General features: G+C 43.3%; 1 protein-coding gene across 2 annotated transcripts in view; it reads right to left on the reverse strand.

Annotated features, from left to right (window-relative positions):
* Nucleotides 1–20838, reverse strand: part of crocc (ciliary rootlet coiled-coil, rootletin) — a 26620-nt gene extending 5782 nt beyond the window's left edge. The window contains exons 1-34 of one of the 2 annotated variants that reach the window (XM_014006363.1): nucleotides 20679–20838; nucleotides 18055–18181; nucleotides 17830–17975; nucleotides 16280–16471; nucleotides 16084–16167; nucleotides 15897–15988; nucleotides 15574–15739; nucleotides 14365–14471; nucleotides 14070–14291; nucleotides 13836–13926; nucleotides 12813–12899; nucleotides 12527–12739; nucleotides 11159–11358; nucleotides 10904–11086; nucleotides 9645–9789; nucleotides 9415–9561; nucleotides 8620–8850; nucleotides 8330–8523; nucleotides 7248–7375; nucleotides 6998–7167; nucleotides 6739–6918; nucleotides 6526–6660; nucleotides 6303–6446; nucleotides 5958–6196; nucleotides 5724–5883; nucleotides 5453–5620; nucleotides 4383–4806; nucleotides 3228–3391; nucleotides 3023–3143; nucleotides 2784–2947; nucleotides 1135–1350; nucleotides 835–1059; nucleotides 612–761; nucleotides 310–510 (exon numbers count right to left, since the gene is read on the reverse strand). In XM_014006363.1, coding sequence (XP_013861817.1) covers nucleotides 310–510; nucleotides 612–761; nucleotides 835–1059; nucleotides 1135–1350; nucleotides 2784–2947; nucleotides 3023–3143; nucleotides 3228–3391; nucleotides 4383–4806; nucleotides 5453–5620; nucleotides 5724–5883; nucleotides 5958–6196; nucleotides 6303–6446; nucleotides 6526–6660; nucleotides 6739–6918; nucleotides 6998–7167; nucleotides 7248–7375; nucleotides 8330–8523; nucleotides 8620–8850; nucleotides 9415–9561; nucleotides 9645–9789; nucleotides 10904–11086; nucleotides 11159–11358; nucleotides 12527–12739; nucleotides 12813–12899; nucleotides 13836–13926; nucleotides 14070–14291; nucleotides 14365–14471; nucleotides 15574–15739; nucleotides 15897–15988; nucleotides 16084–16167; nucleotides 16280–16471; nucleotides 17830–17967 — 5481 coding nt within the window. In that variant the 5' untranslated portion in view covers nucleotides 17968–17975; nucleotides 18055–18181; nucleotides 20679–20838. Of the gene's footprint in view, nucleotides 1–309; nucleotides 511–611; nucleotides 762–834; nucleotides 1060–1134; nucleotides 1351–2783; nucleotides 2948–3022; nucleotides 3144–3227; nucleotides 3392–4382; nucleotides 4807–5452; nucleotides 5621–5723; nucleotides 5884–5957; nucleotides 6197–6302; nucleotides 6447–6525; nucleotides 6661–6738; nucleotides 6919–6997; nucleotides 7168–7247; nucleotides 7376–8329; nucleotides 8524–8619; nucleotides 8851–9414; nucleotides 9562–9644; nucleotides 9790–10903; nucleotides 11087–11158; nucleotides 11359–12526; nucleotides 12740–12812; nucleotides 12900–13835; nucleotides 13927–14069; nucleotides 14292–14364; nucleotides 14472–15573; nucleotides 15740–15896; nucleotides 15989–16083; nucleotides 16168–16279; nucleotides 16472–17829; nucleotides 17976–18054; nucleotides 18182–18366; nucleotides 18654–20678 lie in introns of those variants that run through there. The other variant, XM_014006362.1, reaches the window with a different exon arrangement.
* Nucleotides 20839–21890: the final 1052 nt, after the last annotated feature.

Consider the following 21890-nt stretch of genomic DNA (forward strand, 5'->3'; position numbering starts at 1 on the left):
AGAGGTTCTCAACCTAGGGTCCCAGGACCCCCAGGGGTCTGCGAGAGGTATCTTGGGGGGATCCTCAAAAGATTTCACTAAATTGTTAATTTGGTTTTCATTTTTCAAAATTCATGGGGAACAATGAACTTGTAAAACAAACATAAAAAAATTAATAAAAATATATATTCCCATGGCATTTAGGGGTTGAAATGACAATAAATTATATTTTAAAACAGCAAGGGGTTTATGAGGGGATCCCTGTAATTTTTGCGCCCCTGTGAGGGGTCCTCAGACAAACTTGAAGACCCCTGGTGATCCGAACCTCACCTTGTCCAGCGTGCTCCTCAGTGCGTTCTTGTCCTTCTCCAGCCTCACCGCCTGCCTCTCCGCATCTTTCTTCTCCGTCTCCAGCATGGCGACGGCCCTCTGCAGGCCGCGCAGCCGCTCCTCCACGGCGGCCCGCTCCATCTGGGCGGACTGAACGCTGCGCTGCGCCTCCACGAGACTCGCCGAGCGCTGACGCAGKGCCTGWCGGAAGGAAAGGAATTGCCTGTTTTTACCCTTGTTCTCCCGCAGAACCTCGTATTTTCTTGTTTTTGTGTCGTGCATAAGAACAAAGCCTCAGCGACCTCCTGAGAGGCGCTGAGCTCCGACTCCAGTTCCTCRCGCCGCTGCTCGCTCTGGCTCAGCTCAGTCTGCAGGTCCTGCATGCGCTCGGTGAGAGCCGCCAAGCTCCTCTTCGTCTCTGCCAATGCTGCTCGAGCTTCATCCGTTTGTTCCTAAACAGAACGAGGTAATCATCGCACGCACGCACACACATGGAACTTAATTATTCCTCTGACCCACACACACCTGCAGCAGCCTTCGGTCCTGTTCAGACGAGCTCAGCGCCTTCTGCAGGGTGAGCATACGAGTCTGCGTGCCGCCGTGGGAGGCCGTCACCTCCTGCAGGGTCTGACTCAGAGACACGGCCTTCTCTCTGACGGCAGATTCTCCTTCCTGACATCGGAGCAGAGCCTGGTTCAGCCGGTCCACCTCTCTCTGCAGCACCGAAACACGAGCATCGCCCTCAGCAACCTGGAGTTCACAGGAAACAGAGTTATCTCTTAATCCGAGGTTTGCAGTTTCTAATCAGGCTGAGTCAAAGTGCACCTGTTTGAGCAGAGCGTCGTGACGCTCCTGAGAAGCCCGGCTCTCAGCCTCCCTGTCYCCCAGACTCAGTTTGAGCCTCTGCAGCTCCCCCTCCAGGCTGCGCCTCCCCAGCTCCACCCTGGTGGCCCGAGCTTCGGCCGCCTCCAGCGCCTCCCGCAGGCGCTTCCTTTCTGCGTCCAGCCGCACCTCAGCCGCACGCTGCTTGTTCAGCTGATCCTGCGGAGAGGCATCACCGTAATGTGGCTTTTCAACAACCGAGTGGACCGTTTACTCAACAGAGGRGAGGGTTTTACAGGTAATACCTGAGGTGAGGTTTAGGAAAGGGCTAAACACATTATATTATATATATACAAAATATTTATTTGTTTGTTTAAAATAGGACAACTTCAAGGATAATTTCCCTTTTRTGACAAATTTGGTTAAATTTGGTCCAGTGTCAAAAATATCACCTTGAGCACAGCAGTACTAACTTATAAACTCATAAATACTTTGTTTATTCACTCATATATTCATTCAACCAAAAAAAAATCTCTATACAATAAAAAAAACAATTTATAAATGAAATTAAAGGAAGCAGAGGGAAGAAAATTTCTCATAACATCTGCCCGTTTTTCCCCCTAGAAAAAAAAAATAATAACAACACAAGTATTTTACAGACTTAAACTTTGAAAGAGAAACAGCATCAGGTCATCAGTTTATGTCCATACTACCTTTTTCAACATCTTTAAAACCCTTCAAAATTGTCATAAATCTTTAATTTACCTTTTGTTCTGGTTTTGCCTTTTTAAACTCCTTTATAATAATTTCAGCTTCCTTCGGCTTCTATTTGGCTGATCTTAGAATTTTTCTGCCTTTTTTTTGCTATTCAACTAATTTTTTTTGTGCTTATCTAAGCTTCTTTCTGCTATTTGAAGCTTTTTATTCTTCTTTCAGTTGTATTTTAAGCTGTTTTCTGTGTTTTTAGCTACTTTTTAGCTAACGGGTGCTTTCATCTTTTTGTGATAATTTGAGCTTCGTACTGCTTAATTCAGAAAATGTGCTCATTCTGTTTCGTTGTTAAGCTAATTTTTCTTTACCTATTTTGAGGCTAGTTTCAGGTTTTTTACTTATTCAGCAAAAATCTTTCAGCGTCAAGAATTCACAATGCATTTTCGTAGGAAAAGCAAATACTCTAGTTGATTTTACWTCTAATCAAGCTTAGTTAACAAAGCAATCACTAAAATTTCATCAGATTTACAGATATCAAGCTGAGGTTTGGTGTGGTAGTTTTTTTAAACACATACTCTGAGTACTAACATATATCTGGCAAACTCTTAATGTTATTTACTAAGTTTGACCAAAACAATTATAACTGCACTTATCATAAGAAGARATTAATCTGATGGGTTGTTTGCAAACCTTCATAATATGCTCGGTCTCTAATATGAATAAAGCTTGAGGTATATTTAGAGCCTGGGCCAGACGGGAACCTGGCATTAAAACCAGACATATGGAGCCCTGATACACGGCACCACAGGTGGTGTATCTCTCTGTGTGTGTTGGGTTTTTGTTGTTATTACAGTCCCCTCCAGATTAAATTGATCATTGTGCCATCTGGTCACTGCTGTGTGTGAGAACACAAAGACGTGCACAGAAGTGAGCGACCCTACCTGAGTGTGCTTCTTATCGCTCTCTGAGGTCTGCAGGGATCGCTCTAAGCTCCTCACCCTGTCGGCGAGGGCTCTCCGCTCCCTGTCCCCCCTCCTCACCCCCTCCTCCTGCTGCTGCAGCAGGATCTGGGTGGTGGTCAGACGCTCATCCAGTCCGCGCTTCCCTGCATCCACACACACACTTAACAAACGAGCTTCAGTTTCAGTTCGGATAACTATCTTTATATCTAGGTTTAGACCTTCTTGGATTTCCTGCAAGGTGGTCTGTAGCTGAGATAGGCGACTCTGAGCAGAGTCTCGTTCCCCCTTCAGCTCCTCCAGCTCCCTCTGCAGAACCCCCAGCTGGCATCGAGCATCATCCTGCAAAAAAAAAGAAAAGAAAGAAAATGTTACGAAACTAAGAACACGCTCCTGAAATGACTGTGTGTGGTGCAGGTCTGTTACCCTGTCCCTCTGAGCGTCCCGCAGCTCCTGCAGGAAGTCCCTGAGGCCGCTCCGCAGCGAGTCGGAGTCCAGCTCCGGGTGAGGAAGAGGAAGCGGCGTGCCGCCTCGTTCAGGAGACGCAGCTCCAGAGCCTAAGGTGTTGTCAGGGGTGCTCCCTCGGAACTCTGTTCAGTTCAGATTTACAGTTGAAACTATTTGCTTGTTTACAGTTTATGCCAAACATTTGGCAACTTTTAGAAAAATAATACTGTTTTTACACAATGATTATTGATTTAAAGGGATGTACAATTAGTTGTAACATTAGACTTTCTTTGATAAACATATATTTTAACTGTAAAATAAAGACTGTAAAAATACTGTAGGCTGTTTAGTTTTGTAAATTTTTAAAGATATATTTTAACACGGACAGAGCCATTTTATTTACACACAAAGCATTCTGGGTAAATGATGACGTGCGGTGTGAGCGAGCTATATCCACCCTGAAGGTTAATCTTGGACAATATCTGACGATCGACTCTTTTAAATGAAACCAGAGAGCGTTGACAGAGAGGAGAAGGTAGAAATGACTCAGCCTGGAACTGAAAATATGGATGGAGGACAACAGAGCTGCTTCATGGAAGAYGAACCTCAGCTTAMCCTGTTAGCCTTCGTGCTAGCGCTGACGCTATATTGCCTTATACTGTATGTATTAGCTCAGCACTAGCACAAAAAACAAGCTAAACTGTTGTCCTCCATCCATATTTTCAGTTCCAGGCTGAGTCATTTCTACCTTCTCCTCTCTGTCAACGCTCTCTGGTTTCATTTAAAAGAGTCGATCATCAGATATTGTCCAAGATTAACCTTCAGGGTGGATGTAGCTCGCTAGCAGCCTCGCACCGATGACCTATCCTCGTCATCATTTACCCAGAATGCTTTGTGTGTAAATAAAATGGACTCGTCCGTATAATATATTTTTAAACTTTTAGTTTAAAAATGATAAAAACTGAACATCCTACAGTATTTTTATAGTCTTTATTTAATAAATATATATTTTAACTGTAAAATAAAGTCTAATATTTCAACTAATCATGGATRCCTTTAAGCTTTATTCATTTATAAATTGTCTCATAGATCTCAATGACTTGTTCATAAGAGAACATAAAGCTGAATTTTGACCTTTTGGAGGCGTCAGTGAGGACCGCAGTGGCGAGCTGCTGTGGTGGCGCGACACGCCAACCAGTGACGTGGAGCTCCCTCCCGGGCTCCGCCCCCTGCACCCTCTGCCGCTTGCCCCGATTCCCAGTGTTCGTGTCAGCGCAGACTGCAGGCTGCCGAGGCGGAACTCCAGGTCCCTCTTGGCAGCCTCAGCTCGGGTCAGCTCCGCCTCGGTGGCAGCCAGTCGACCCTGCGCCTCGCTCAGCTGCAGGTCGGACTGGGCGGCACCATCTTGGGCCGAGCGGGCGCGCAGCGACAGGTTCTTGGCTTCGTCCTGGAGCTTCTTCTCGCAGCCTCGCAGGTCCTGCAGCTGCGCAGTKAGCTCCTTCTCACAGCTGCGCCAGCCCGCCTCCGACTCCATCAGACGTTTCTGCGTCACAGAAAGCTTTGGAGAAAAGAAAACGTCTGACTCTGAAGACTAGAACAGGGTTCCTACAGTTTAAAGCAAGTTAAATTTAAGACTTTTTAATGCCAAGTAGATAGACCAGTTGTTTTTATCCATATCTAACTGCTTTTATATCAAACGTAGCAGAAACATTGTGAGCAGTCAGTTTTAAACTTAATTTAATTTGAGGAAATCCTCTAACGACCCAAATTTTGGAATTTTAGGACCCACAGTGGGGTCTTAACCCCAATTTGCTGTAGATGAAACATTAAAGTGCCTGTGACATCAAGTTTTTGTAAGAAAAGTGAATGTAGTTTTGGAAAGACAATATTAACATATTATAAAATAAATTTCACATTGCTCAGATGGACAGTTGTTGAGATGTTTGTATGCGAAATAACAGGAAGTGATGTCAAAGGGGAATGTCTGCATGTGATTATTTAAAAAAATTTTACCAATTATTTTAATGTTTGAGATGAATTACAATCATCCTGTTTATGAAGTGTTAACATTTTTAAGACTAAAGGTTGATTTAAGACATTTTAAGGCTAATTAAGGCCTCATTTTTGGATTGATGAATTCAATGCCTTTTAAGACTTTTTAAGGACCCTGTAAAAGTCTAACGYTCTATAAGTTAGATTTGTACCTCTTTCTTCAGCGAGTCTCTGGCTGCTTCAGCTTCAGTGAGCTTCTGCTTGAGGATAAAAACTTCCTTCATCCTCTCCTCCTCCCTCTGCTCCTCCAGTGACAGACGGGTCTGCAGCTCTGTCACCTCACTGCTCCTCTGCTCCTTCTCTCCATCCAGGATTTTCAGCTGAAAAACAAGTAGAAACGACGGCCCCGTCACTGAAACTGCACCTGGGATGTCCAGTTTATCAATCCAACTGGGAGCAAACATTCAAAGCAAACTTCGCCACCTGTCTGCGGAGCTCCTGCAGCTCCCTGCGAGCCTCGAGGCGTGACCGCTCGACCTCTCGCAGGCAGCTCCGCAGCTCCGTCACCTCCTTCTGAGAGGACGAGAAGTTCTCCTCCAGTACAGCCAGCTTCTGCTGCGTCTCCTCGCACAGCCGCTTCACGCTAACAACACAAAGCACGTGAGGTTACAATGAAACCCTTCAACTCTGAACGTCTGCCGGATCAGCTTCGTTTACCTGATTCTCTCAGTTTCTGCGCTGCGCAGAGCTTCCCTCAGCTGAGCATTTGATTGGCTGAGAGCGTCTCTCTCCCTGGTGACGTCACTGAGGCTACGACGCAGATCCGAGCCCTCCCTCCTGCAGGTTTCAGACGAGTCCTGGGCCTGGCTCCGACGACGTTCGGCCTCCAGCAAGTCCCGCCTCAGGAGGTCCTGACTCTCCTCAGCAGCTGAGAGAGAAGCTCTGCACTGCTCCAGCTGCAGGACAAACAGTCAGGTTTGGGTTTTTGGTRGTGCTCACGCAGAAGCCACGTTTTAACGTTCGATTTTGAAGAATTACACAAAACTTTTATGTTGCATTTACCTCTTTGTGAGCAACGTCGGCACGAGATCGAAGATCGGTGCAAGTTTCCCGTAAACTCTGGAGTTCCCTCTGGTGAGCAGAAGCTGCGTCGTCCAGCTGAGACTGGAGCTCCAGCAGCTGGGAGCTCAGAGCACCAACCCTGATCTGAAAATAAAACCAAAACAAAAAGATAAATTCAGCTTTTCTTCCCTCCAAACCAGCAGTAAAAGACGATTTCGGGCACCTGTTCCTGCTCTTTGTAAAGAGCAGCTTCTCTGGCCGTCCGCTCGGCCTCCAGGGTCACAGCCGACAGCTCGTCCTGCAGACTGGACACTCTGTCAGACAAAACCGCCTTCTCCACCTCCTTCAGAGACAGGGCCTACGACGAGAGAGAAAACAACTTTAACACTGAGAGTTATGACCTCAGGGTCTGGAAGCCCTCTGACTCGGACGGGACCTGCTGTTTCTCCGTCTCAGCCTTCAGCAAACACTGATCTCGGTCGTGCTGCAGAGTCTTCAGCTCCTCCTCCAGCTCCTCTCTTTCCCTCTTCGCTCTGTGGAGCTGCTCCTCCGTCTCCTGCCTGAGCGTCCTCAGAGCCGCCTCCTGCTCCGTCCGCAAAGCGTGGCACACGGCTTCCTGTGCAGCCGAGCAAAGAACCGCTTCAGCCAAACGCAGGTTTTAAGAAGCAGAAGCAGCTTCAGGAAGCGGCGAGCACCTTCTCAGACAGCAGCCTCTCCATCTCCTCCTGGTGCTCGGAGATGGTCTTCTGGAAAGCCTGCTGGGCCTCCAGCTGCGCAGCGTTCAGGGCCTGAAGCAGGGCCTGCTTGTCCCTGTCAGCCTGAGCCGCTGCCGCCTCCACCTCTGAGCGAACGCGCTTCAGCTCAGCTGCAAACAGAGCCAGCTCCACCGTTTTAGTTTTCCCCCTCTGGAAAGGAACAAACCGTTTCACGTTGCGTTCTGCTCACCTGCAGCCGTCTCACAGCGGACGCTGAGGTTAAGGTTCTCCATCTCCAGCTGCTCCCGGCGGGACTCCACCTGAGCGAGCTGCTGCTGCACGTCAAACACGCTGGTCTCCAAGGACTCCCGCTCGGACCTTAATTAATCCATTATTATATTGTTTCTCAAAGTCACACCTTCTATGTTTAAGTTTGTCGAAGTTGGGGTCAAAAATGGAGGAAAAAAAAGTCTTGCTTTTTTTAACGAAACAAAAAAAATCAATCCGTGTATCTTTAAAATAAAGCTTAGGTGCTGCATTTGTCATTTAAAGTACCTGTGACATGAATTTTTAAGTAAACATGAATGCATTTATGGAAAGATAACATTGATAACATATTGCTAAACAAATTTCACGTTGCTGAGATGAACAGTTGTTGAGATATTTGCATGTGAAGAAACAGGAAGTGATGTCAAAAAGGAATGTCAGCAAGTAAAATAAGCATCGTTACAAAAGCTAACAACACAGACTGTAGAGAAGAATCTGATGTTTCTTCAGATTATTTTTAGTCGCTATCAAAGAGAGACGAAGAGTTAAAGTTTAAATAATTTTGTTTTAATAAACAGAGACCAGCGAGTTTATTTTATTAGTGGGTTCCCCTTTGATGTCACATCCTGTTTCACTTTTGCTAAGCCAAATTTAAAAGAAAATAGGCCAGTTATGAGACAAAATAGGTAAAATCATGTATATTAGGCCAAGTTTCTTAAATTAAATACATTTTCTTTGACTTTTTGTATTTAATGGACATGCATGTCACAGGTACTTTGAGGACAAAGTACTAAAGGATGTAGAGCAGTTGGTATAACTATATATAAAGATGCTTTCTTTGGCTTTTTGCATTTGAAGGATAGGCATGTCACAGGCACTTTAAACAGTGCAGTTTTTCTTTTCGTGACAAAACCGAAGGAGAAAAATTGGTAATTAAATTACTTTTACCCATTAAAATGAAAGAATGTGATGAGAGATTTAAATGTTTTGTTCCTCCACTGAACTTCCTGTTCAATAAAAACTGAAAGAACCACCTGATTGTTTCACCCTGAGCACCACACACACCTGAAAGCAGCCAGCTCCTCCGACAGTGCCGTGTTTTCTCTCTCRGACGCCGTCAGCTGAACCAGCAGCGCCGCTTTGTCCCGGGACAGTTCAGCCCGATTGCGGCTGGCCTCCTCCAGGGCCGCCTCGCTCCTCTGACCCTCTCCTCGAGCCAGACTCAACTCCGAGTCTAGAGAGGTCACCTCGCCGCAAAGCTGAGGACAAACCCCGAAGCAGAAATCTACTAGTTGCACGAAGAACTGTTTGTGGACTTGATAAAAACACGTCCAAAGCTGAAAGATGATCTGTACCTGAGTGATCCTCTCCTGCAGCTTCAGCCTCTCGGCTCGGAGACCTTGCAGCTCCGCCTCCAGCCCCGTCCGGCTCAGCTCGGCGTCCTGCACCGACTGCTGCAGTGCCACGCGAGCCGACTCCAGCTCCAGCCGGTCCTGCTCCAACCGGACCAGCTCATCCCTGATGGTCAGCTTCTCCTGCTCCACCTCGCGTTTCTGAGCGTGCAGGAGGGACTTCTCCTCCTCCAGCTTCGAAACAGAAAGACACATTAAAGTGCCTGTGACATCAAATGTTTGTGACAGATGTGAATGTGTTTTTGGAAAGAGAACATTGATAACATATCGCAAAGCAAATTTAACTCTGTTGGGATGGACAGTTGTTGAGATATTTGCATGTGAAGAAACAGGAAGTGATGTCAAAGGGGAATGTCTGCATGTGAACAGAGCGATGCTACAATAATTAGAGAAGAATCTGATGTTTCTTTAGATTATTTTGAGTCACTATCAGAGTTGGAGAAGAGTTTAAATAAGATTGTTTCAATAAACAAAGACTAGAGAGTTTCTTTTCTCAAAGAGTTCCCCTTTGATGTCACTTCCTGTTTCACTTTGCTGAGACAAATTCAAGAGAAAATATGCCAGTTATGAGGCAAAATGGGTAAAATCACATGTATTATGCAAATTTTCTTCAATATAAATATGTTTTCTTTGACTTTTTGTATTTGAAGGATAAGCATGTCACAGACCCTTTAAAGACCACYCAGCTGCAAAGCTGTGGGATTAAAGAGGCAGATCTCGGCAGACATGTCAGATCACCTGGAGGATGTAGGTGTTGAGAGCAGCCTTGTCCTGAGCCAGGGCCTCGTTCATGTTGCCCATCTTTGACAGAGAGTCTCTGAGAGCCACCTCCTCCGACTGCAGCCTGCTGAGCTGCAGCGACAGCTCTTTGTTGCTACTTTCAGCCTGACGGAGAAAGTCAGGATCAGATAAAACAAGCAGACAGAACCCAGGAGTTAAACCACAAACAAGCTGGTTCTGTTTCTCACCCGAGCCAGCGACAGGGACAGCTGGACCTTCTCCTGCTCCAGCAGCTGCCTCTCCACCTCCCCCTGCTGAAGCGTCTCCCTCGCTGCAGACAACGCTCCACGCTGAGCCGAGGCTCGACTCTCGCTCTGATCCCACTGCTTCTGACTGCAACAAACAGCACGGAACACAGATCAGGAGGGGAATACACGAGAAGTGGCATTTTTCAGTTTTTTTCTTTGGACTTCGGCTGCTTTTAATGAATTCTTTGTTCAGTTCTGGTACCTGAACATGACAGCATAGGGAAAAGAGAACAAGTGGAGGACATAAGAGGAAGAAATGAATCCTAAAAGAATAAAAAACAGCAGATAAAAAGCATCAAATTTATTAGCTGGGATGTTACAAGCTAGATACTGAATACCTTAGCTAGTTGGTGGCTAAAAATCCAATTTAAAGTAGATTAATTTTGTTTTATATTGACACAACACATGCTCATCTTGTGAGTTCTGAAGCTTTTTTTTGATATCTGAATGTGTTTACCAGAAAATATTCCTCAGAAAACAAGCAAAAAAAAAAAAAAAAGCAATGGACATAAAAATAACAAGACTTGAAAAATCTTTTGAAAAAGTTGATTATAAGCACTTTAAAAGAAGCAAAATAAACAGAAATAAGAGACAAATCAAGACTTTTGCACATAATTTATATGTAATGATTACGTAGATGAATAATCTTGATACTGATAAAATGTACATGATCAAAATGATGATAAATGCAACTATATGATACGACGTAGAATGTATCGGCCTAAGCTGGGAAGGACCTGATGCTGTTTTCGCTTTTACTTCAAAGTTTGAGTCTGTAAATGATTGTTATTATTTGATTTTTTTTTTTTTGTAAAAAAAGAGGTACAGTAGGTACAGTCTCTTTGCTCCTTTTCATTGACTGTTTTATTTGTTTTTTATTGTATAAATTATTTTTGTTTAAATGATGAAATAAACTTCAACTCAAAGCATATAAATAAAACTTTGTCACTTTTCATACCTGCTAAAAGTTAATACACCTGCTAATGGGAGCTTATTTTTAAGGTTTTATGTTCAATTCAACGTTTTATTTATTCTGATCTTATAATTTGATAACAAAACCTTCATAGTCTAAAGAAGCAGCATGTGTCTGTAAATGTTCAGTTTAGTTTTGTCTCATGTGGGATGTGCTGAGAGCTCAGACCCGTAGGGTTTGGTGTCAGCACTGCTTCAATTCAATCAGCATCACTTAGCCTCCGTACATCCTCTGAGCCTCGGCCTTCGCTCGCTCCCTCTCCTGAACGGCGGCCTCCTTCTCCTCTCGCTCACGGTGCCGCTCCCGCTGAGCCGATGCCACAGCCAGCAGCAGCTTCTCCCGCTCCATCTGCAGGATCTGCGCGCTGCTCTCCGCCGCCTGAACCGAGTTCTCCAGGTTCGCCTTCTCACTGCAGAGAGGAAACCATGACCTTAGGATWAAAAAAAACACACAACAGGACGCAGCAACAGAGATAACTCACCTGAGTAACACCTCCTTCTCCTGCTTCAGACGCTCCCTCTCCTTCTGAGCAGCCTCCTGCTCCCTCTGAGCCGCCTCCTTTTCCCGCTGCAGTGTTTGGTTTTGCCGCTCGGCGTCTCTTTTGGCCAAATCGGACTCGGAGAGCTGCTTTCGGAGCTGCTGCGCTGAAGACTGAACGGAGAGCAGACGGCCTCGGACATCCTAAAAAACATTAAACCAGGAGGAGAATGTTGTGTTATTCTGGGGGAGGAACCTAAGAAGTGGTATTTTTTTTGTCACTAAAGGATAAAATGCAGGCAGTAATGTAACCAGTGATGAATGGTCTAAATGGGAAAGTGTTGGTGTTTACAATAAAAATGTTAAAATACCTAATAAACACAAATTAAACTATTGTATCACACTTTTTGAATTTTACAACAAAACTGGCACCAAAAATTCTGAAGATCCCAGTCTMTCCAAAGAGCTAACTGTTCATGTCTTTCATGATGCAGAATGATTGACGGGTGTCTTGTCCCGCCCCCTCAGTTTGTTGCTCATTGGGCCTAATTTTGTTTAGCCCACACTCACCTGTTTTCTTTCATGTCTTTAAAGGTAAAACTGGAAGTGAAGAGGTTGGGGACAGATAGACCAAGTTATATTCAAATCTAGCAAAAGGAAAAACGACAAAACTAAAGTTTTTCTGTGACCTGGTTTCAAATCTCCCTTTGTTTGGATGCTTCCATTGTTGGAATCCAATCTGAGCCTTTTTTATTATATATCTGTCAGCCCACCCTACAAATATCACCACCAGTCCCGATTAATAACTCTGTGTGTGTGTGTGTATAGGGGCGTTGTCTGTTAGCAAAATATCTCAAAAACCACCATACAGATTTTATTTAAACTCTCAGAAAGTAATCACTGGATGCACGACTATGACTGATAAACTTCTGGAGACCACATTTTTCAAGATGGCTGCCACAGCTAATCAAACACAGCAAACACTAAAATAGCTCTATTTCTGTCAGTTTTAGAGAAATTGAGCTAGAAATTGGTGTGGTAGTAGTGAGGAGTCCTGCCCAACATTTACTCTGAGTGCTAACAACCTGCACAAGATTTTGCTATAGAAAGTTGGATCGGGGATCTCATTATTTTAGTTTTGTCTAAAAAGGCTAGAACTCCATCATCTCTCAACAGAAGATGAGCTTAGTTTAGGACAAATATATTTATTCATCATTTTTTCAGTGGCTATTTTATTTCTGAAGCTAATAAAACTGTCATAACTGTAAAAGCCAAACGTTGAGCTTTAAAGCATTTTTTTCCTGTATTTTTATTGTGTTTTGAACCTTTAATGTTTGTTTCCTCACTGAGGCTTCACAAAGCCACACGTCACCTGCAGCTGGAGCATCCTGTTCTTGACCGCCGAGCGGAGAGCGGACAGGGCCGCATCGGGGAGAGGAGACGGCGAGGAGCACTGAAGAGGGGACGGCAGTTTCCGCAGAGACGTGGAGCAGCGAGGGGAGGGGTCCCGGATCAGCGCCAGCAGCGGGGCCGCAGAGTCGTCCCGATCGGCTTCTGACGACGACTCCCCATCTGACAGGACCGTCTGTGGAGCAGAACGACCGTGAGGTGCTTTGGGGAAGACGGGAGGAGTCCGCTGAGTGCGGCGGGACTCGTACCTGAGCGATGTCCCGCAGGGTGTCCAGCAGGACCTCAGAGTGAGCTCGAATCAGCTGCAGGTCCGTCTCATCACTGCTGCTCTGCTCCTGAGGGCAAAGATGTAAGAAAATGAGGATATAACGAGGCGGGTTAGAAAAACCGAGCAGAAGCAGGGTTCCTACAGTTTAAAGCAAGTTAATTTTAAGACTTTTTAAAACTTTTTAATGCCAAGTGAAATTAAATTTAAGACCAATTTCATAATAAACACAAATGACAAAAAATAAATAAAAACTGGCAGAAACTCATGAGTATTTTTGGTTGAAGTATTCAAACATTGCTAATAGACCAATTGTTTTTATACATATCTAACAATAGCAGAAACATTCTTAGCAGTCAGTTTTAAACTTTATTTAATTTCAGGAAATCCTCTAACGACCCAAAATTTGGAGTTTTAGGACCCACAGTGGGGTCTTAACCCCAATTTGCTGTAGATGAAACCTTAAAGTGTGACATCAAGTTTTTTAAAGAAAAATGAATGCATTTTTTGGAAAGACAATATTAACATATTATAAAACAAATTTCACATTGCTCAGATGGATAGTTGAGATATTTGTATGTGAAATAACAGGAAGTGATGTCAAAGGGGAATGTCTGCATTTGATAATTTAAAAAATACTTTTTACCAATTATTTTGATGAATTACAATCATCCTATTTACAATGTGTTAACATTTTTAAGACTTCTGACNAAGCAAATTTAACTCTGTTGGGATGGACAGTTGTTGAGATATTTGCATGTGAAGAAACAGGAAGTGATGTCAAAGGGGAATGTCTGCATGTGAACGTTTAAAAAATGTTACCAATTATTTTAATATTTGAGATGAATTACAATCATCCTATTTACAATGTGTTAACATTTTTAAGACTTCTGACAGATTGATTTAAGACATTTTAAGGCTAATTAAGGCCTTATTTTTGATTAAATCAATGCCTTTTAAGACATTTTAAGGATCTGCAGGAACCCTGAGAAGGAAACTGTCTCACCTCCAGCCTCCTCTTCAGAGAAACAACTTCCTCATCTCTTTCTGCGATTTGGACCTTTAGTCGCTCGCAGTCTCCTGTTGAATCGGACAACCTGACGGGTTCAACGGGTTTTGTTACAGTGAGGAATATTACAAAAAATATTTAAAATTTCCAGCCTTGGTCTGATGATAAATAATCTCAGCTGCTCAGAAACATTAAGCTCCTCTGTGCTCGTGTGCATCATAACTCACTGACCTGAGGCTCAGCTCGCTCCTCTCTGCATCCAGCCTGCTCTGGAAGTTCATCATCTCCACCACCCGGTCTCGAAGCTGCTGCTCGAGCTGAACCCTCAGGGCCTTTTCCCGCTCCAGAGCGGCGCCTCCCGCCCGCCCATCCAGAGAAGCAGACAGGCCGGCGCAGGACGTCTGAGCCGAGTGGGACAGCCGGGCCAGGTCGTTACGCATGTCCGACAAGTCCCTGGGACCGGAGAGGCGCAGGTGATGACGCGACGACGAGCATATTTTTTTTTGAACCATGGATCCGTCTTTACCTTTCCGTAGCGCTCTTCATCTCACCGACGTGRCTCCTGAACCCGACCACCTGGCGCCACAGGATCAGCAGCCGACTGTGCTCGCTGCTGAAGTAGCTGTGAAAAGACTGAGGCAAAAATACATCAAAAATGGATTCCTCTAAAGCCGCGGCATCAAACTCATTTTCACCGAGGCCCGTCTGAGCTGCATGGTGGCCCTCAAAGGGTCAGTTATAATTAACTCTGATATTTCATGTTTGACTTTGACTAAACACAAAAACGTCTCATTGCTTCGGCTGAGCACCGCTAACAATCAATAACAGAGCTCTATGTGGTATTTCCTGCGTAGAAACAGTGTTTTAACACATCCTCTTATAAACACTGAAAAGTACCACCAGTACGACTGACTAAATGTTAAAATAATTACAGAAATCCTATTAAAAGTATAGTTAAGAGTTTTTCTCACTGTTAAGCTGTGGTGAGTAGAATTAGCTCCTACTTTCCCACAGGGAATTCCCACTTGAGGGGCATTCCAGTTTAGATTTTTGACTTGTACATGGGAAATTCCCACTTTACCTAATTTCCCTCTGGGATCAATAAAGTATTTTTGAATTGAATTGAATTGAATTCCCAGTACAACTGGGCTGTAGCAAAAGCAGCCAGTGAAAACGCAGCTAAATGGAGATTTTACAGAGTGAATTTCGTGAGTTACTTTCAAAGTACTTTTTTTTTATTTAGCTTTCTTTATTCTTGTCACCCTCTCCTGTATTGAGCTGCAGTAATGTGCAAATTTCCCCACTGTGGGATCAATAAAGTTTTATCTGATCTTATCTTAAACCCTGTGCACCTCCACCTAGTGGTGGGGTGTCATCATTTTGWGGGTAAAATAATCATCACGCATTATGAGAGATGTAGTTTGTGGTCAATGCTGGCTGGCAGCTTATTTTGAGACATTAATACAGGGTTATTCAACTAAACTGCTCATCAAGCCACAGTTACTTAAAAACAGCTCGGGGCTAGACAAGTGTTATCTTTCACCTTTTAAATGTGTTTATTTTGTTACATTTAATCATAAGTGTAAAATTTACATTTGATTTAAATTAGAAAAAGAAAAAATATTGTTTTCATTGGCAGGACAGACGTCACCCACGGGCCTCATGTGGCCCGCGAGCCTCGAGTTTGAAACTTGTGCTCGAAAAGGTGTCTCACTGTCCGAGGAGCTTTACTCACCTCCTCTTCTCTCCTCCAGTCCGACTCCTTCTGTTCCAGCTCCTCTCTGGCTTTCGTCCAGTCAGCAGTGAGCCTGCGGATGTCCCGGCTGAGAGCCTCGTTGGCCAAACCGGCCTGCTCCAGCTGCTCTCGCAGCATCGCGTTCACCGCAGACAAGCTGCTGCTCCTAAAAACAAACAAAACCTTTGTTTCGTTTTGCATTTTTGAAACAGAGATCATACCTGCTCGTTCAACCACTCGGCCCTCATCATTTTTTTAAATAAAAAGTTTCCTAAAGTAGCATTCATTGAAGGAATGCATGTCAAGAGCAGATGATGAGGCACCTCTGCTGTTCTTCCTCCAGATGTATTAAAGCCTCCTCCAGGTTGCTGCTCACTTCCTCTGCATGACGACCGTTTGATGTTTCACTGCCACCCTAAAAAAAAAGGTTTATCTCACAGTAATGTCTGGCACAAATTTATATAAATATAAAGCTTTTATTCTGAAAAATCTAAATTAAAAGCCACCTACAGCCACACTGTGTTTCTCCAGCTGGGCAGATTTCTCCTGCAGCGTCTGCTCCAGATCCCCACATCTCTTTTTGTACTGAAGCACCTGAAGCAGCAGCAAAAAATAAATACATTTTTTTAAAAAAAGAAAAACTATCACCACCCAACAACAACGCCTCGCCGCGCCCCGCCCCTACTGGACCCACATGGCTCGGTACCTTGGCCTGAAGCTTCTGCACGAGCTGCGCCTGCCTCTGCTGGCCCTCCTGGTAGGCGGTGAGTTTGCGCTTGTAGGCGGCCTGTTCCTCGTCCAGCCGGCGGCGCAGGTCCACGTTCTGCTGAGCCAGGCTGCGGGACTCAGCTGGATCCAGGTCACCCTCTCCGGTTTCAAACCGCAGCGCCTGCTCCAGCTGAAAACAAACAGGAAACAACATTTTAAAATCTGAGCGGCTCTGACACTTCACATGTGAATGAAATCCACCTTTTCAACTTTTGTGCTGCACTTTTTACATTTTTCCTGAAAAAATAAGAAAAACAATCAATATTTAACTCTCATCAGACATAACAAATCCAATAATAATCTTTGTTTTCATAAATTGATTGCTAATAAAAGCATAAAATTAAAGAAAAAATGTGACCCATCACATCGAAACAAGGATTACATACAAAAGTGGAATGTGGAGAAGTGGGCAGATATAGGGTTTTGATTTGAACATGTGCAAAAATTGTATTTTGTCAAAAATATAATGAATGAATGCCTTATTATTGTATCATTTAATTGAACTGTCTGAAATATAATCCTAAAAAAATTTTTTGAAGCAGTTTTTTGAGCAGTAGCAACAAAAKAAAACTGATTTTGAGGGAAAATGCTTTAAAATTTAGAATTTTCCCCCTGTGAGTTAGCAATGCTTTTGTTTCTTTCCAAGTGGGAAATCTTAATATACAATTACTATTTGAGGTTTCCTCTTTATATTGACATAAAAAATTGCTCAATAAAATTACATGAAATTAGGATTCAGACCAAACTGTAATGTATTATTGTAACCAAAAAAACAAATTAGGTCTCTGGATAAGCTTATGATATCAGAATGATCCAGGTATCAAAATGTAGCTTTTAAAGCCAGGAATCTGAAAATGTAATTAGGTCATTTTGACCAAATTTGACTTAATCCTCATCTTGATTCGATGGATCACAAATGGGATTAACTCTAAAAAGGTAATCTGTTTTCCTTCTGAGAGTTTCGTTCAACTTTGAGTCATGAAATATTTTGCTAACAGACAGGGCAGATGAGTACAGAGAAAATCACATGATCGCCGCGCCTATCATGGCAAAAAATAAATAAGATTAACTTTTCCTGAAATCCTTTCTGAAGGTTGTGAATTATGGGATTAATGTGATTAGACAACCAGCTTTAAAACAAGACAACCAGATTTAAAAGGTTTAATTTCTTCTGCAGGGTCCAGGTTTGCTTTTGGGTGCTGCTTGGTGTGGTTGCCTTGATAACCATAAAACAAATGCTTAGTTGGGGTGGCGGTGTGTGGGTGTGTGCGGGGTGGGGGGCACATGTCCCACCCACCACATCCCTCCTCTCCAGCTGAAGCCCCTGTTTACAGTCACCAGGGGCGACTAACGCCATGGCGACAGTCCACTTCAGCCCACATTCCAGCCCCCATCACCTGGGAAACTATTAGAGAAAGAAACAAAGACCACCCCCCCACAACTCACACACACACACACACACACGTCAGAGGCATGGGAGCCCCTCACCCTCTCGCTGATGGCTCCGTACTTGATGGCGAGCTCGTCCCGGTCCGCACGGCTGTGCGCCAGCAGGTCCTCCAGCCGGGCCAGCTCCCCCTGCAGCACCTGGTTCTCGTCCTGGAGGGACAGAACCGAGGAGGACATGGCCCCGGCTGCATGTGGAAACCAGAAACACCGATCAGAACAACAACAACAAAACGATCAGAAGTCGAGAGTGAAGAGGACGCTCACAGCTGTCGTTGAGGTTCTTCGTGACGATCTCTCGCACTCGCGCCGGCAGACGTGCAGGGGGGGCGTCAGGTGAGGGGCCTCGGACCGTCAGCCTCTTCTCCTCAGACAGGACGCTCTCCTCCAGCCGCTGACGAAGACATGTTATAATTGACATTAGACGGTTTAAATCTCATCGACACATAGGACACTTAGAGATGATCMAAGTGACGCCGTGGCCTTCAGAGCCACACCAGCTGTAACGACAAACACAACACGCGAGGTGCAGTCGAGCATCCATCACAAACACGACTCAGCACTTTCTGAGCCCCTCACCTGGATCACAGACTCCAGCTTGTTGGAGTCACTGTCTGAGGTCTCCTCGGAGCTCATGGCAGCTATTTTTAAAACCCCTCCGGGAAAATAGGATTAGCTCAGAGAAAATAAAATGTCTTCACGAGCTAAAGCATAGCCTCTGTGTGTTTTTATTTATCTCCTCGTCCCAGCAGGTGGTAAAAAGAAACAACCTAAATATGTGTTGCTTCTTATAGCAGAGGACAAGGAAAAGTTTCTGGCTGCAGAAGAGCTGAGCGCGTCCGTCTTGTCGTCTCCTCCAGGACACTCGGACTGAGATTGAGGACAGCAGGATTAGCAGGTTTTAAAGAGCAGCCCTCCTCCTCCTCCTCCTCCTCCTCCTCCTCTTCCTCCTCTAACACTGATTTCACACTAACAAAAAAACCTTCACAAATCACTGCTTTTCAGCTGCACAACAAAGAGAATCTGAAACCAGAAATACAGGAAACTGTGATTTCAAATGATTATTTATGTTTGCTTTTATTGTAAAGAACAAGAAAATAATCTTATGAGACATGAGGAGAAATAACAAGAAGAAGGATTAATAAAAAGGTCCTGGGCAAATAATTACTATAGAAATTCCAACATTACATGAAATAAAATTGTTTTGTTGTTATCAGAAATAAATCACCTTTAATCCTAGAAATAACTCTGGCTGATAAAAGTCTCAGAAGTTCAGAGACAAAGTGTTTAAGTGAAGTGAAATGTTTTTTTTTTATTTTTTATTATTTCTTGTTTATTTTGTATCGCTGAAATAAAAAGAAGAAAAAACTTTACTGTGCCATTGTCTTTTTATCTGTTAGCAAAATATCTCATAAATCAATGAACTTATAAAACTCAGACTTTTTGAATCAACATCAACTTATAATTTTTTTTTTGTGCAGTGCCCTGAGACGGCCTTTGTTGTGAAGTGGCGCTGTATAAATAAACTGAACTGAATTGAACTACTTGGATGGCATCCACAGCTAAACAACCTCAGCCAACAACAGCTAAAACTACGACTGATGACGGAGCTAAAGTTTGGTGTGGTATTAGCTGAGCGTCATTCACAATACAGACTCTGAGACACTTTATAAAACACTGAGGGTTAGATCAAACCTGTACACTTAAGCTGTCTTTACATTTATTATTATTCTTTTTTTTTGTTTTTCCTAAATCTAACGGCACATTCCATAAACACAGTTTAATAAACGCATATTATTTATTAAACCAACATATCCTGTTGTTTGGTGGTTAAAACTAGCAGCTTTAGACCAGCTCTGTTTTCTAAATTGAGGAAATTTTCAAGCATTAAACAGAATAGAAGTCTGTGCTCAACAGCACAAAAGGATCATTGTGTCAACTACAAACCCTCCCATATATCCACTCGTTTATATGCTAATGATGACATTAGGTCCAGGAGAGAAACCCAGACATTCCTTTGCAGCTCCTCCTGAAGGATCCTAAGCCCAGAGAGGATTATAATTCCTGGTTCTCCTGCCTCTAATCTCCTCAGCTGACTCCTTTCCATGCAGAGGAGCAACGACTCCACTCTAAACTCCACCTCACCCTATGAAGTTAAGTTTAGCTGCTTATAATATTTATATATATAAAAAGAATTGTTCTAAAGGCAAACTGAGAAGAAAATGTTCTTAACCTAAACTATTTTTACTAAAGTTATAATAAAAAAGGTTATGATTGTGACTGAAGCACGTAAAAAAAACTAAACAAGTGATAATAAATCAGATGTGTAAGGTTGTACAGTGAACATAAAGGCGTTACTAAATGAACAAAAAATTGAATTTGTGCCGAAAATATCCCAATTAATGAGATTTTGTCACGTTTAGTTATGATGTCGCGTCTGCYGCGCCCCCTGCTGGTCGGTTGGATAACTGACATTTTATAAAGACGTGAGAGGTTTTTGACATTTATTTTTCTTTCATTCATTTAACTTTTTTCTGTTACATTTCCCAGCCCCTTCAGTTATATATGTTTTAGGTCAAATGAGCGGTTTCCTCTGCAGTTTAAAAACTTTAGATTTTTCAAATATATTGTTGCAGAAAAAGGAGGAAGAGATGATGACGACTCATCTCCAACATCCTCTTTATCCTAAAAGCAACAGAAGCATTGAGCGAGAGTTTGATCTCTTCAACATCAAAAAGACAAATATTTACACTCATTTAGTTTAATTAATTAGAAACGAGGCTGAGAATCAGCTTCAGAGCTAACGATAAAAAAATCTCGTGCATCTTAGATCAGTGTCGTGTTTTTGCTGCAGAAAAGAATCAGCATTTCTGTGTGAAAATCAGCCTCACCTCGAGTTATGTCTCTGCAGAGGGTTCATCTGGTCTCCAGCTCCGTTTAACCCGTGAAAAATGTTTATTTAGCTCATAAAAAGCAGAACCGAGGAGGGGCTGCAGCCGCCTTGTTCTGAAATCTGCTCCATGCTTTTTCCGGGGAGGGACTTCCAGTTCACTCGCGCGCGCGCGCACGCACGCACGCACGCACACACACACACACACCTTCTCTGTATGAAGGATCAGCCACACTACTTTAATTATTTTATCACTCAGGAAAGTCTGGATACAAAGTGGGCTCCCACATCCACTAATTTAAACATAATTCTGATTAATTTTATTTTAATAATCTGATCCAGATTTTTTCAGGAATGAATAATCAAAACATCAATAACATTAAAAAAAATTGGACGCACGTTAAATGAAATAAGTTTAAATTTGTGTGACAATCATCTAAATCCATTAAAAAATGGTGCTGAGGGTTCATGGTGATCATGATTGACCGCAGCCAGCGGTTTCTCTCTCGGCCAGCTTAAAAAAGACAAACACTCTTTGGGTCGACAATTGTGACTGATGTTGGCAAAGAGAGTCACAGCACAAGATGCAGTGCAAAACAAAACAAACAAATAAAAAAGTGAAAATACTGATTTTTGCAGTGATTTGAAAAAGATCCATAAAGTCACCATCTAGTGATGTTGATTTTACAATCTTCCTGCTCAACCATTGAATCTGGTGTGTTGGAAGCAGGATTAGGGGTAATAATATCCACATATAGTGCAATTTATTTTTTTCTAACTCAATATCGATCCAGAAAATCCTGATTCAGTTCTTGTGTACCTCTGATAATCAAAATAAAACTGATATCAAAGCATTTAAAGCAACGCAGAATCAAATTGTGACCCAAAGAATTGAAATCAAATTGAATTGTGATGTTCACAACACTCAGGCCTATGCAGGATAGTGGCCCTACAGGACCAGGATTGGACACCCCTGACCAAGACCAAGGTCCCAGAGTCTGTGTCTACAGTGAAACCACCACAGTCTGAGGGCATCAACAGAAGACAAACACCTTCAAACTGCCCACGAGGGCAAACCAAATACCTTCTAGAGAAACTTTTACAGTCAGTGAAGACAAGAGCATAAAAATAAAACAGCAACTCAAAGAAATATATAGTTTATTTACACAAAGCTTAGGTCTTTTTCAGGAAGGCACTTCAGATTAAAGGGGGG

Source organism: Austrofundulus limnaeus, unplaced genomic scaffold, assembly GCF_001266775.1.
Source record: "Austrofundulus limnaeus strain Quisiro unplaced genomic scaffold, Austrofundulus_limnaeus-1.0 Scaffold35, whole genome shotgun sequence".
In the NCBI taxonomy this organism is placed as follows: Eukaryota; Metazoa; Chordata; class Actinopteri; order Cyprinodontiformes; family Rivulidae; genus Austrofundulus; species Austrofundulus limnaeus.